Source organism: Neovison vison, chromosome 12 (assembly GCF_020171115.1).
Source record: "Neovison vison isolate M4711 chromosome 12, ASM_NN_V1, whole genome shotgun sequence".
NCBI classification, from domain to species: domain Eukaryota; kingdom Metazoa; phylum Chordata; class Mammalia; order Carnivora; family Mustelidae; genus Neogale; species Neogale vison.
The window spans coordinates 57,330,223-57,346,025 of NC_058102.1; the positions used below are offsets into that span (position 1 = coordinate 57,330,223).

General features: G+C 39.8%; 1 protein-coding gene across 1 annotated transcript in view; it reads right to left on the minus strand.

Moving 5' to 3' along the window:
• GRIN2B (glutamate ionotropic receptor NMDA type subunit 2B) overlaps positions 1 to 15,803 on the minus strand; it is a 407,054-nt gene that overhangs the window by 281,389 nt on the left and 109,862 nt on the right. The window contains exon 3 of the mRNA XM_044227133.1: positions 547 to 975. Within this exon, the coding sequence (XP_044083068.1) occupies positions 547 to 957 (411 nt within the window). The 5' untranslated portion in view covers positions 958 to 975. The remainder of the gene's footprint in view (positions 1 to 546; positions 976 to 15,803) is intronic.

A 15,803-nucleotide genomic window follows, 5' to 3' on the forward strand; every position in this document is an offset into this window, starting at 1 on the left:
TGCAGCTGCTACTGGTTCCATGGATTAAAATCCACTCTGGTGTGTAGATCGACGTGTGACATGCACAGACAACTTAGCAAGGAGTACTTCCCTATGACATTTGTATCTTCAAGGAGACAAATAACCTGCCTCAAGGGATTTTTCTTTTAATAGTCTTGGAGCCCGCATGGGGCAGGGGAGGGGGGGGGAGTAATATGTGTTTCCAGGAAAGAATAGAGCACGCCTTACTTTAAAGGTTTAAAGGAGCTACTCATGCACATATTTGAAGAAAATGTACCACACAACTATGAGCTTCAACCTCTCGTCGTCATTTCAGGGAGTCCATTTAAGAGCACATGGACCCTGTTCAAGACTACAGGAGTTCTGAATACCTGTCCCTTCTCCTCACTTTCATCTCTGAAGGAAGGGACTAATTCCTGATCTACCTACTGATTCAGTGCATTCTAGTTCCATTCCATCTCTTATCAAGTTTTGCATTCAAACACAGGCGCAGTTCAGTTCTTGACAAAACCCTCCCCCTGCCCCACCCCCATCACCCTCCCTTACCTTATCTGCCATTATCATAGAGGAGCCTCCGTGGATGCCCAGGATGGGGGTGAGAGTCTGAGCTGAAATGAAGTCAAGGATCTGGGCGATGGCCTCCTGATCTGTGTCGTCGGCAAACACCACGCCCTGGATCTTCCGGTCAGACATGAGATCACAGATGCGGGTGATGATGCTCTTTGGGTCTGTTTCATTCATGGCTACCAGCTCCACACGAGGGACCACGGAGAGATGGTGGAAGTCATCTTTCTCGTGGGCATCCTTGATGGCCACCTCGTCGGAAGTGCCCACGAGGATGACAGCGATGCCAATGCTGGGGGGGCTCTTCTGAGAACGAGCCCTGCTGCCTGACACGGCCAGGACAGCCAACACCAACCAGAACTTGGGAGAACAGCACTCTGCTCTGAGCTTCATCTTCAACTCGTCGACTCCCTGAAAACGCAAAGAGAGAATGGTTACATTATGACCCCACTCCATGACCTATCTTGGAAGGGGCTGGATACTGCAAGTCAAGGGCCTGATCTCCTTTCTCTGATCATCATACCCCATGTTTGTCTTCAAGCCTAGTCCCCGATCGCTCATGTCTGCTAGGCAAAATGGGAGAAAGAAAACGAAACTTTCAAAAGCATCAGGCATCTTTAAGCAAAACCAAGAAAGCTACTGCTATGGGCATCAGCAGCAAACAGAGGCAAAAGAGGGAAAGAGGACATAGGGGTCCAGGCAATCATGCCAAGGGCACAAATGCAGGAATCTCCAAGAAGGGGTCTCACTGGTGCTATGGGATCCCTGGCACTTCTGCCACAACCCATCCTTGAATTGCTCTTGGGCCAAGGGAATGGCAGAGACCAGGCAAATGAGCAGCAAAATGGACTAGCAGAGGTTAGGAACAAAACATGGTCTGGATAAGCCAGCAATGGGGAGCTATAGAAACATAAGCCCCTTTACTCTATGCTCACCTCAAAGAGGACAAGAGCCTGAAGATTCTTCAACAACTCTAAGTAACTGACTTTTACAACTACTAAAACAAAACAAAACAAGAAACACATAAAACCAATACATAGACAGTACTTTAAAAAACATATCAATGGAGGCTAACAATTACCAACAAGGAAAAAAAAAGATATCATCATTCCCCTTTCACAGATGTTAAAGTTAAGGCTCAAAGAAGCTATAAAGTCCAACGCTGTGTACCAATTAAGTGAAACAGACATGAATCCAGATCTTCTGGTTTGTCAGCCAATTTGCATTCCATTGCATTATGCCACACTGCCTCTCCATTGTCATTTTTTGGGGTCTATTATAGTCTATTATCACAAGGAATAGGATTTTTGCTTTTTGTTTTTTGTTTTTAAGTAGGCTCAAATTCATGACCGTGAGATCAAGACCTGAGCTGAGAACAAGAGTCAGATGCCCAGGGACCCCTATAAGAAGGAATAGTTTTATTGTGAATTGTTATATCAAACTACAGTGATGTGGACAAATACTACTGATATCTAGTAATGTTAGAGCCACGTTAGAAGAATTTTCCACAGCGTCCTATAGCAGCAACTTCCTTAAGATGACTGACTCCGTGTTTGCACAAATTCACCACTGTTTACCTACAACATACTCCTGCCTTTTGCTTCCCCGTATGCCCCTAAATCTTACACTGTACACCAGACTGAGGACACGGCTCCGAGCTTGGTCATTTCTCTTTACATTTCTTGCCATTCCCCAAGGGCTCTTCTTATTTAAATAGAACTCACCCCACTTACATTGTTTTGACTTGTTTTAAATAATCATTATGGCACATCTGCTATAGTCTGTGCCCTGTGTTAGGCATTTCCTTATAAGCAATCTCTTCGTTCCTCATAGAAATCCTATAAATTAGTCACCTTTATCCCCATTTCTCAAATGGAGAAACTGAAGCTCAAAACAGTTATGTAATTTTCCCAAGGTCAGTAATATTATAATACCAACATGCCGATACTTAAATATAGCACTTTTGTTCTCCAAGGAAATATTCTACAAACTGTACCCAAAATCAGAAGTCAGGATTCTCATTCTTCTACAAAGATCAAGGATGAAAGTGTGGCTTAATACGTCCTACTTGCTTGAAAGAAAAGGTAAGATACCAGAGATCTAAAAACTTTGAGAGTTTGAGAGTTCAACCAACAAAAAGAAAACAATGAGGATATTGAAAAGAAAGATAAAGAAGCATTCAGTCTGAGCAGACTGACTGCAAAGGGCATTAAAGATTCAGGCATGAGAGGCTGGGGACATTTTGTGGCTGAGGAAGCACAAAATCCAATCCAGTTCTTGGCAGAAAAGATTTTGGAACTCTTGCTGTGGTGCTCATCCTTCCACACTGCCAAGAAGGAGAGCTGTATTGATCGTCTATCGCTTCTGAACAAGACAAGTAGTTCAGTGGTTCTCACCTGAGCACAGCTCACTCCTGACAGTTCTCCAGGCTCTGTGAGCCCTGGAAACCCAGGCTGATGAACTGTATCCAACCTAGCAAGAGGTCCAGGGCACACAATCCTCATCCTGGAGGTTAAAGCAAAGCAATGCTGTACGTGGGTGAGCGGCACTAAACATTTGGGGAAGAGAGAGAGGCTGAGCACCTCAAAGAGCTATTCACAAAATAATAATTATAAGAATAATCTGTTCAATTCTAGAGACTGTCTCTCAAGGACAACCAAAAGATCCTGAATTTGGCAAAACCAGCAGCTAACTTCATTCCAATAATATTCTGCCCTACAGTGACAAGCCCCTAAATCAGATTCCCTCACATTGAAAAGTGGTCTACTCTGCCATGACAGTTTATTAACTTGAATGCACTCTACACTCTCCCACTTTGGTGTTTTATTTGCTCTTTTTGAAATATCTCTTGGTTTCCTCTATTTCTTCTCACACAATATATCAGACTTGGTTATGCAATGGCTAGATGTGATGCCCAAAGAATAGAACCTGGTTTTACAGTGCGTCGCTTTTATACTCAGGACAGAGCAGAGCACTTTACAAAGCAATACATTAAAGCAGATACCAGCAACACAGGGGCGGTGAGACAAACAGAGAAGCTGCTTTGAATACAAACTCAATTTCGCACCTTAGGAGGGGGTCAGTTGAGAGAAAGCATGCTGTCCATTTCTGTCCAAGGTAAGCAAATTGCTTCTGCTCCTTTCCTGAGACAGACCACAGTGAGTCTTGATGGAGCTGCTCGATGCTGCTTTGCCCCCAACCCTTCACCAGACTTCCCTCTCCATTGGAAGAACTGAGTGCTGTCGTCCCCAGGCTCTCACGATAGCCTGCGTGTTTTTAAATACCAGCCTTTTGTAATTATATGATTATGTGACTGCACGTAACTGCCTATCTTAACTCGCTGGCATTCTCCTTGCAAGTAGCGGCTATTAGGCTTAGTCAGCATTTATGGAGCCCTGACCACCTGGCAGACATTGCTCTTGGTGTGGGGGATGGAAGAGGCCCAGGCTCTACCCTCCACAGTCTAAGAGAAGATACACACAAACACCCCTTCTCATTTCTGTTGGCATGCCTGGGGTCTAGCAGGGCTTCACAGACCATAGGGAAGGACTCAACAAACATAAGCCACTGAATTTCTACCATTATAAAACTGTCCACATTCGACCATTTTTATCTATAATAATAACCTACTTTATATATGATGTATTTATAGTAACATTTGACCTGTAACTTACCATATGCCAGACTCTATTACTGCCACCTAACTTTTTATATTAATAAATCACATATAAACACCATAAGTCACACTTTTTCCCTATATTATAAAGGAGGAACCTGATCTTCTGAGAGGTTAAGTACCCGACAAAGTCCACACCACTGAAAAGGGGTGGTATTAAAACGTGTCTGTCCCCAAACCCTTGCTCTTCCCTTTCTGCTACCTCTCAATATAATAAGAGTGTATGAATAAAAGAATACAGGAATGAATGAATGAATGAATGAACAAAATCACCAACCAACACCTAACTGCACTGTGACATCAGGTCCGCATGAACTAAGCCTCTGAGGATGAACCAGTCGCCCGATGCTGTCACCATGTCCTCGGCAGGGAAATCAGGATATATCCCTAACCTAAATACCTGGAAGAGGTCTTGTGAGGATCAAATGGCAGAATGTATATGGGAGTGCTTTGAAGAATAGAAAGTACTCTACAAATGCAAAGGATGTTACCTTTAAGTTTCTACAGAAGTTGTTCAAGGAGACTAGCTATTTGTGAAAACAGAAAGTCAGCATGTGGGAGGCGGGGTAAGAGAAAGGCAGGATGAGGCTGAGAGGAATGTTAAGAAGAATGTTCCAGGGGGCAAGACATATTAGCTCCTGGACAGATATAACTCCCGGAACAACATGCCCCATAATGGCCTCAGGGTAGCAGCAAGTTCAGCTCGATTACTTGGCTACACTTGGCTTACCAGTCAAGTGAAGCAAAATTTCAGAGTCATTCAGGCCAAGGTCAGTAATGGGGAGCTCATCACCCCCAGACCATGACAGCTAGAAATCAGGCACTGGGGTGCACAGGCAGAACCAACAGCAAAGGGGCAGGACTGGAGACATGACTACCCAGTTCCAGTCCCTCTGCTCCCTTGAGGCACAAGGCGAGGGGTCACCAGATGTCTGACAAGCAGAAGACCACAGCAGCTGTGGTTTGTGCCTCCAGCTGGGACACAGTAACTACAGCAGGAACCAGTCCACACTTGGCCCACAGCAGCTCCAAGGGAAAATACATCTGAGAGAGGATCTGGGCCAATCCTGTCCCCAGAGAAAACTGAGTCCTGGGGCAATACCAACAGGAAGGATAAAATGTGATTTAATAGATGATTAACTCAAATTTCCAAGCACCATCCCGTAATGCAGTCAGGACCATGCTGTTTGGAGTGAACCAATTAAGGAGACTGTGATTAGAATATGACATGCAGTGAGAGAAATGAAGATTCTAAGTGCCAGAACTAGGCATCAGGTCCAGTTTCCCAAGCTACCAATAAAAACAGGCCTTAGAATTCATAATATTAGGGAGTGTGGGGAAACAAGGAGTCTCACACGGTGTAAGTCAAGTGAAGCATAAATGAGTATAACCTTCCTGGAGGTGGGAATAGCTATCAAAATTTTAATACCAAGATATAGTCCAAATGTGAAAATATTAGAAGGGACAATGAGAGATGTCACATACAAGTACCAAAAGGTTACAATAATCATAATCATACCAGAATCTTAACATCTAGGCTTAACATGTGTAAGGTAGGAGCTAAAATACCTGGGGAGATACAGATAAATCCAACAGACAAACTATAAGCAATGGCATAAATGATCAAAAACACAAAGCCTGAGGGGCGCCTGGATGGTTCAGTGAATTAAGTATCAGACTCTTGACTCTGGCTCAGGTCATGATCTAGGGGTTGTGAGATCAAACTCTGAACCAGGCTCCCAGCCGGGCATGGAGTCTGCTTTCAGATTCTCTCTCTCCTTCTTCCTCTCTTCCTGCCCCACCTCTCGCTGTTTGCCTCAAAAACAAAAAACAAAAAAGAAGAAAACAACAACAACAGCAACAAAATAAAGCCCGAGTCATAAGCTTGTACTAGTTCAGAAATCCAGATAAGCATGTACAATAGAGAATATATATTCTTTTGAAGTACATGGAAAATATTAAGTTTACAAAAATGACTCAATAAATTCTAAAGAATCAATATGAAACAACTGTCATTTTTCTATAACTTGACTAAATTACTATGGACTCTGAGGAACTAACTGAGGGTTTTGGAAGGGAGGGGTTGGGAGGTGGGATGAGCCTGGTGGTGGGTATTAAGGAGGACACGTATTGCATGGAGCACTGGATGAGGTGCATAAAAAATGAATTCTGGAACACTGAAAAGAAATTTAAAAAATAAATAAAAATTTTTAAAAATGTAAAAATAAAGGTAGCTAAAAAAAAATCACATATCTAAAAACCTTTTTAAAAACTTAGAACCAAGTAACTCTAAAGTGACAGAAGAAATTACAAGAAACTAAAAAGTTCTTTGAACAGAGTAACAATGGAAACATTAAATATCAAAATTTCTAGAGCATAATTAAAACAATTGACAGAGAAATCTATGCCTTTAAATATTTAAAATAAAACATAAAATGAAAAATAAATAACAATTACCTGAAACAACCTTAGGGAGAAATTAAATAATAAAGATAAAAGCATAAATTAATGAAACATAAGGTAAATGTAAGAAAAAACAAAACCAAAAACTAATTGCTTAAAAGACTATCATAGACAGAGTTCTGACAAGACAAATCACAGAAAATAGAGAGAAAATGTAAATTAAATTGACAATGAAAAGGGGACAATGTGTATGTGTGTGTGTGTGTGTGTATGATGGAACATTTAAAATAATAAAAGTATATTATGAAAATGAATTGCTTTTAAACTTAATGTATAAATACCTAATTAAAAAAAGGCAAAACAAGGTTCAAGAAGATATAGAAAATTTGAATACACTAATAATCATTAAAGAAAATAAAATGGTTATTAAAGTCTTCCAGTTATAATTTTCCAAAACTAGTCTACCATCCATGCACTCAGCCTTTGCCAAAATAAGAACAGGCATGCATGGTTTTATAGATGAAGACTACCAAGCATTTTTTTTTAATAATTATATTTATGTATTTTAGAGAGAGAGTGAACAAAGAGGGAGAGGAGCCAGGAGAGAGGGAGAGAGAGAATCCCAAACACACCACATGCTAAGCATGGAGCCTGACAAAGGGCATGACCTCATGACTCTGAGATCATGACCTGCACCACAATCAAAAGTTGGAAGCTTAACTGATGAGCCACCCAGATGCCCAGAGGCCTACCAAACTTTTAAGTAAGAAGTGGAGAGCCTTGTTCTTGTAAGTTGAACAAAATAGAAAAACAAAGGAAGTTTAGTTCTAAATCTAGATAAAGTACAAGAAAAGATTATCATCTTTCACTTATAAACATAAAGGTAAAAAAAAAAAATTCCAAGGAAAATATTAGCTAAACAAAAAAAAAAAAATAGTATATTTTAATAATAATAATAATCATGGTGGCTGGGTGGCTCATTGGTTAAGTGTCTGCCTTTGACTCAGGTCATGATCCCTGGGTCCTAGAATCAAGTCCCACATCAGGCTCCCCATTCAGTGAGGTGTCTGCTATTCCTTCTGCCCCTCTCCATGCTTGTGCGCTCTCTCTCTCAAATAAATAAAATCTTTAAAAAATTAAAATAAAAAAATAAAAATGATCATAATCATAATCAAGTGTGCTTTATACCAGGAATGTAAGGATGGCTTAACTTCAAAATATAAACCAAAATAATTTACCACCTTAATGGATTAAGGGAGATATTTACATGACTATCTCAAAAAAAAAATTATGGAAACACACTTGATTAAGGGAAAAACCCATTTATAATATAAATGTTAGTGTATGTTTTTAAAAAATTCCTTGATACTAGGAAATGGAGAAGATCATCAATCTTTACCTGGTACAAGAATATACTAAAGACTTGATCATATTTGTTTTGGCATTCAGGAAAAACCAAGGTTAGTGCTATCACTACTACTAGAAATTTTGGTAATAAAAGAAGTCAAGAAAACAAAAGGGTTTTTTGTTTGTTTTTTTTTTGAGATTTATTTTAGAGAGAGGGAGAGAGAGTGTGTGTGAGTGAGGGGAGGGGCAGAAGGAGAGGGAGAGAGAATCTGAAGCAGATTCTCCATTGTTTGTGAAGCCCGACCCAGGGCTCAATTTCATGGCTTCAAGATCATGACCCCAACTGAAAACAACTGAGCCACCCAGGCACCCAGAAAACAAAAGTTTTGAAGAATAAGAAGGAAAGAAAAATAAACTAGCATTATATGAAGATATGATGATTCTTTACTAGAAAATCCAATAGAATTTAAAAACTATTATTTTTAATATGGGTAGGGTATGATTGCTGGATAAACAATACTCTTAGAAAACATCAATAGCTCTCTTTTAACCAACTAGAAAACATGATAGTCATAACAGCAAAAGAAAATCTAAACTATTTAGGAATTAACGAAGAATACATCGATCCTCTGGAGAGAACATTTGAAACTCTTTTCAGGGGTATGAAAAAAAGGCTTGAACAATGTAATCATATACCTCATTCATGGATGTGATTACACTATTACAGAGTTCTGTTTTCTCCCGAATTAATCTATAACCTCAAGTCAATCCTATCAAAATTTAAAAGCAATATTTTTAAAGGAATTTTTTTTAACTTATTCTAAAATGTATATGGAAGATAAAGGTATGGAAATAACTAAGTAATTATATAAGATGTCCTTATCTGAGCCAGTAATAAAAGTGTTATGAACAAAGAAGTATGATTAACTCTACTCTGCAGAACAGATCCAAAATCAAATTTTTTAATTAACATAAATTAAATTTAAGTTCCAAGTCAATTTTGAGTCATATTTTCTAAATTCAAATTTAGAGGAGCAGAGAAAATGCTGAACCAAAAAGGTACTTTTGACTCACAATGCTTAGCTCAGGAAATAAATGTGTTCACCAACCATCTGATACAGAAAGTGTGAATATCACAGATGTCAAACATGTACTATCTAATGCTATTCTGAAATACAAAACCAATATCTACTTCTAGCAAATGAATTACAATGCTGTCTATATATTCAGGTCATTTGGAAACCCAATTTCAGTCCTCCAAATGCATTTAGGGTCTGCTAACTATCATCTAAACATCATCTAAATCTGTAGAAATAACATATAAAAGGCATGAATCTTTGATTTCAGTTGGCTTAAACCTAAAATTTCTCTCTGCATTATTATTCCCTCTGCGTTGTTGTTTCCTTCAATCTCACACTATTACCATCAATCACTATGCTCTTAGAACTTCTGAACTCTATTGACCCTGCCCTTTCTTCAGAAAGGAACCCAGTAAGAAATCCTGGTAGTTTGGGCAGTAGGGGCAGGTGCTAAGACTCTGTACTCATGAATCTGGTAATGAAAGAAAAGTCTACCTAGATACCCCATGAGCATACGGAATCCATTTCTAATGTAGTGACCAGCATGCCAATAAACAGTCCTATTAGGGTATGTACTTATCTAAAGACACTCCTGTGCAGAACCAACCCCAAGTGCATTTCAACATACCGTAGCCACAATGATTATAGAAAACAGGGACTTAGTTAACTTGTTACTGGGAAAGTGTTTTATCAGAGAAGAGCAAGACAGATGACAGAGGGAAAACATAGAGGTAAACCCATGACCCAGCAGATGAACCATTAAGTCCTCTTATACAACGCAGGCAAGAATGCCCTTTCTGAAGACCACCAGTCCTTTGAACCCCTGTGTGAAGACACCCTCATCACTGCGAAGGACTAATGTCGCACTGAATTCCTTGGCAGAGAAATTTTCTTTCTTAGGACTTCTGCTGAATAAGAGCCTTCTTGTTCTTATTTGGTCCAAGCCGACCTACCATCTGAACACCTTCCTTGTCCTACAACACTTCCAGTGGCTAAATCTGGGCTTTTTGATCTGAGCTGTTCCTTCCTGCTTTATGTACAAAGCAGAAGGATTGCTTCTACTGTCACCCAAGTTCTTAACACAAGGGTTGGACAGATAACTAACAAAGGATTATAAATCACTTTCTGTGTGTGCATTTTAATAGAAATGTGTAATACAAACGTAGATGATTATCTGTACTCTCACCAGCAACAGTTCATTCATGGATTTTTCCCCCCTTTAATATTCTGCAAGAGCAGACACCAAAATTGTTCAAAGTTTCTCTTCTAACATCTGCACATGGTTCTTAATTATAATTAATTCATATGCCTCAAAGGACAGTGTGGGCAGCCCTGCTGAAATCCAAACCTTTTGAAACCTGATTCTGATGACTACCATTTGGCAGCTGATTAGGGCAATTGCATATATTGGTTTAACAGCAAAATAGCATTTTCAAGTGTTAATAAAAATTATTGCCTTGTCATTGACTATTAAGGAGGGGGGGAATGAGCAGTGCAAATGGGTGATGGATGACAAAAAGAGAAGCACGGGACAGAGCAGCAGGAAAATCTCAACTGGGAAGGAGGTCAAAGGAAGATATCAGGAGGGCAACTGTGAGCCAGGCATGGCGCTGGGCTCTAGACCTATAGACACTTACCAAGAAACACAGGTGTTCTCAGGTACAAATAAATAACCTGTGTTAAAAAAAGAAAAGAAAAGAAAAGAAAAAGACCTAAGTAATGGGTGTTGAAAATGGCCATGTCCAAGTCCCCCAAGGTGACCTGCTCCACTGCTTCAGTATATTCCAGCCACTATAACCATCAACAAAACCTCTGCTGTAAACCACAGTGCCACCAAGCAACAAGAATCATGCTGTGTTGTGCTGGGCAGAAGAAAGCTGTGGAGTTAAAAGCACATGCTTTACACTTACTCCTAGCTTGCTGTGCAATCTTGGGTCGGTTTTCTTGGCCTCTCTGACCCTCCGCCCACTCATCTGTAAAACGTGAGACTCGTTGCTGCTTTCACAGGATTCTGGTGAAGACTGGCTGATTTGACAAGTGTTTATTGAATGTTTTCTATGTGCCAGATAACATGCTACAAGGTGAATCCAACACTGAATGTGATACAATCTACAAGAAGCCTTCAGTATCATGGCCAAGACAGAAAAAAGGCAGGAAATTACAGTACAATGTGACAAGAGCTATAATAGAGCATGCCCAGGGCACCACAGAAGTTCACCTAATTCTGCCTGGGATATCAGGAAGAAACAATACACCGAAATTACAAAAATAACAAAATATACGGGACGCTTGTGTGGCATGGTTGGTTAAGTGTCCAGCTCTTGATTTCAGCTCAGGTCTTGATCTCAAAGTCATGGGATCCAGCTTCACCTGAGTCAGTCTTTGCACTTCGGGGTTGGGGACAGGGGAGTCTGCTGGAGATTCTCTCTCCCTCTCCCTCTGCCCTTCCCTGCCTCTCTCCTTACCCACCTCATTCAAATAAATAAATAAATAAATAAATCCTTCAAAATATATATATATATATATATATATAACAAAATATTAGTTAGAAGGGTATTATGACACTGTGAAGAAAGCAAGCCACTGATGTTTGCCATAGAAATTTACATCCACAGAAGTGTGTTAGAATCCCATGGAACTTGGCTTTAAGTGACACTATGCATATAGAGTTCATTTCTAGTGTTTCAGAGACCTGCACTAAATTCTCAGTATTATTTTTGACTTTTTAAGGGCTGTGCTATAATAAGAGTATGTACTATCTTCCTGTTAAAATCTAATTACACATGCCTTAGAATTTTCTAAGACAGTCCCTTGGATCCTGTGAATGTGAACTTTGGTATAATACCTGCTAATAAAATGATACTGACACAAGTGCAGGGAAAAAGATCTAGAAGTCAAAGAAATCTAGAACTGAAATCTGGATTTGACACTTTGTGGGGAGGGGAGCCAATAACTTAAATTATCCAGACCTCGTTTTCTTCATTATAAAATGGGGGTGTTGATCCTCACCTCACAGAGTTGTTGTGAATATTAAACAATTTACTTGAAAGCATCCAGCAAATAGTAGGTACCTGACATTTATTCATCGAATGTAAATATACTCTGTTCAGAGGGAGAGAAGGACTTTCTTTTGCCTCAAATTACTTAGAAAGGAGTCTCTCTCTCACACCATCCTCTTTTGCTTCCACAATTTCCACTGACCTTAGAAATGGGTTGTTTTAGAAAGTTAGCCTAGCCTCACACTTATGAGGATGTCAGATAGACAGATGGAGGGAGGGAGGGATGGATGGACAGATAGATGGATAGATAAATGCATAGTTGCATAGCTGGATGGATGGACAGATAGATGGATGGATGGATGGATAGATAGGTAGATAGATATCTCAAGCATCAATATCAAGGGCTAGCAAGGTTGTAGAATGCATATGAGACTCTCATACATCACTGTGGTTATGAATGGTGTACACACTCTGGAAGACTGTTTTTAGAATTCAAATAATGTTGAACAAGTTTACCGTGTAGACTGGCTCTCCAAGGTATTTACCTAACTAATGTGAAAACTTTTGCTCTGCGAAACACTGCATGCAACTGTTTAAACAATACCTTTTCAGAGTTGCCAAAAACTGAAAACCATCTATATATCTTTCAGTGGATTAGTACATAAACTATGGTACAAATAGGCAGGCACTACCCAATGATAAAGAGAGCTACTGAGGCACACAACAACATGGGTGAATCTCAAAGGCAAAATGGTGACTGAATAGAGTCAGATTTAAAATGTTGCATATGGCATAATACCATGTATATAAACATTCTCAGGAAGATTAAAAATGACACCAATGGAGAACATACCAATGGTTGTCACATGTCAAAACATATTAGGGTTTGGGGAGGGTGTGGCTATAAAATGGCAGCAAGAGGGAGTTCTGATACCCTAATTGTGCCGATAAATCTAAACCAGTGTTTTAAAAATCACAAGCCTGTATGTTTTTTTAAAGTCAATTTTACTGTATATTAATTTAGAAAGTCAAGTGATATTACTAAAATTGTTCTCTAAAAAACTAGTCTATAAGTAATAAACTGATATCCAATATAAATAATATTTAGGTCCTCCCACCGGGCAGCACCTACTTGCTCCTTCTCCCCACCAGCCACCAAACAACCATCAAATTTTGTGCAAAGAAATATAACCACTTCAGCGACATCAAAACACTCACATCTTCACTCACTAATAATGATTCTCCCTGCATGGAGTACAGGAAAGGCAAACCCAAGTCTCACTACTCTGGCTAGTAAGTTGTCTTTCCAGCAAACCATAATGAAGTTAAGGCAAAGATTACGTCTATGTTCCTTGTCTATCTCCCATTCCTAGCAGAGTGCCTGGCAATAGGGCAGGTGCTCAATAAACATTTATTGATGACAGCTCATGAATGAACCAATGAATGAGTACCTAAGAATACCACAATGAATTGCCTGTCTCCAGCAATACTGACATAGAAATGAAGGCACTGTTTTAGGTCTTTCACTCCCCAAGGCTTATAACATGAAGGAAAATACTACCAACCCCAACACCATTTCCAATTTCTTGATACCATATAGGAACCATTCCTAGGTCAAAGTTGTTAGTTGATAATTGCTTAGGTACCTGAGTGTTTATTTGCCTGTGTACATACTTATGTGAATCAATGCCTGTATGAATGATTTATGCATATGTACATAATCAGCCCTCTTACTCTTGGCCTCTGAGTTCTAAGATGATTCTGCTGATGAAACACAGCAGCCATATGTGATCCCACCTTCACTTGGAGCCTACATTTAAAACAAGATGCTGAGGCCATAAAAGACTTCACAGAAAGCACAAGAGCAGGGCCGGAATCAATAGGGAACAAAAGCTACACTATTCAAGCTGGCTGGGTATTAGGCCAACTCTAGACGTACTCATATATTCCTTAATATAAAATGCAAGTTTTATTACTACCATCCATAGACATATTTGTTGACCACACAACCAATCATAACTGAACTCTGACCTTGTTTAAATCCCTCTAACAACATGTGTGAAATTGAGCATCTCCTCAGAGAATTAATCATAAATTGAAACATGACTCTAATTTCCCTTCCTCTTCTTCCTCTCTTCCCCTTCCTCTCAGATTACTCTATAACAATGCTGTAGCAGAGGGACACAGAACTGAAGATCAGGAATCTCAAGCCCAATAACAATTCTGCCACCAACCAGCCACGTGACTTAGAAAGAATTACTCAACCGCTCTGTGGCTCTATTTCCTTATCAAGGAAGAACGGCTGGTCTCTTCTAGCTTTAAAAAATCTGTAAATCCCTCCATCTTCCATTTTCCCCTCAAGCTCAGTGCTCTACTCTTCTTGGCTCTGAGCCTTGGGAGGCAGACCTGTCTGAAACCCATCAACAAGCTTCCTCATTGTCTGACTTCTAGTTGGGTTTGACCAATGGAGAGCACCAGCTGGAGTTCGGGGGAACAAAAAGACCAGTCTAGGGCATTTACCATTCATTCTTCCTTCCCCAAAGGTCTGCTATGGGTTGGTTGTATCATGTGACTAAAGATCACAGTTTCCCTAAAATGACTCTCTCCACATGGCTCTCTCCACACAGCACCCTCTCCAGATTCCAGAAATTGCTCCCACTTTCCTCCTCCGAGACTGCAGGTGGTAGGAACTATACCAAGTTGCTTCTAGCTCCGGGACACTGCATTACTTCTCGTAGTTTCTATGCACTGTCCACATCTTGGTAAACAGTCATTTTTTTAACTCAATTCAAACTAAACCGATTCAGGGGGTCATCTGTTTCCTGCTCTAATCATAAATAATACAGATTCCTCCCGCATTCCATGAGAACGCCTAGGTATCTCTCTTAGCTTCAAAACAGCAGAAACAGAATCTGATTCGACCACCCCCCCCACTAGAATAAAGTATAGCCTCTCTTGATAAAGCTTTCTGCTTATGCTCAAGCCCTGGTTAGCAGCATCATGAGCAGCAATGCTCTCCAAGTGCCCAGCCCTCTGCAAAGGATGGATAAACATCTGTAGAATATTTTAAGAGAACAGCCTTTAGAAGAGAACATTTTGAGAGTAAGGAATGTTAAAAAAAAAAAAAATCGGGAATCAGAAAAACACACCAAGCAATTATCAGAATGACTACAAAGCACAGTCCAGAGAAAGGCAGAACATTTTCATGAAGGAAAATGTGGTCATTAAATGGGACTTCACACTGCTGAAGAAACAGACTGGTTAATGAAACCCTAACATCCTTTTTTTCTTTCTTTTTTTTTTTTTTTAATTTTCTCTTTGATTTGGTTGGAATCCGCTGCTAAGGAAAAAAAATGGATTTTAGAATCAATTTTCCCTGACAAATTATGAGCCAAAGCATAAACCAAGAAATACAGTAACAAAAGAAAACACAAAGGCAATACTTCAAGTCAATATGTGACAGTTCACTTGGCATTTTTTCCCTTAATATGCAGAAATTAAAACAGAAGAAGAATGAAAAAAATGTCTGAATCCTTGCTGTAACCCTAATAATGGAGTCGCAAGTTGGTCACCCTTCAAATTTTATACTGTTTTAAAGAGCACACATAGCCACTGTCTCTGAATCTGGCACTTTTATACTGTTGGAACAGCATGTACATCTGGCCTGAACTACCATGTCCGCCATCATCACAGAAATGGCAGGGACAACAGACACGGCCTGCACTCCTTCCCATG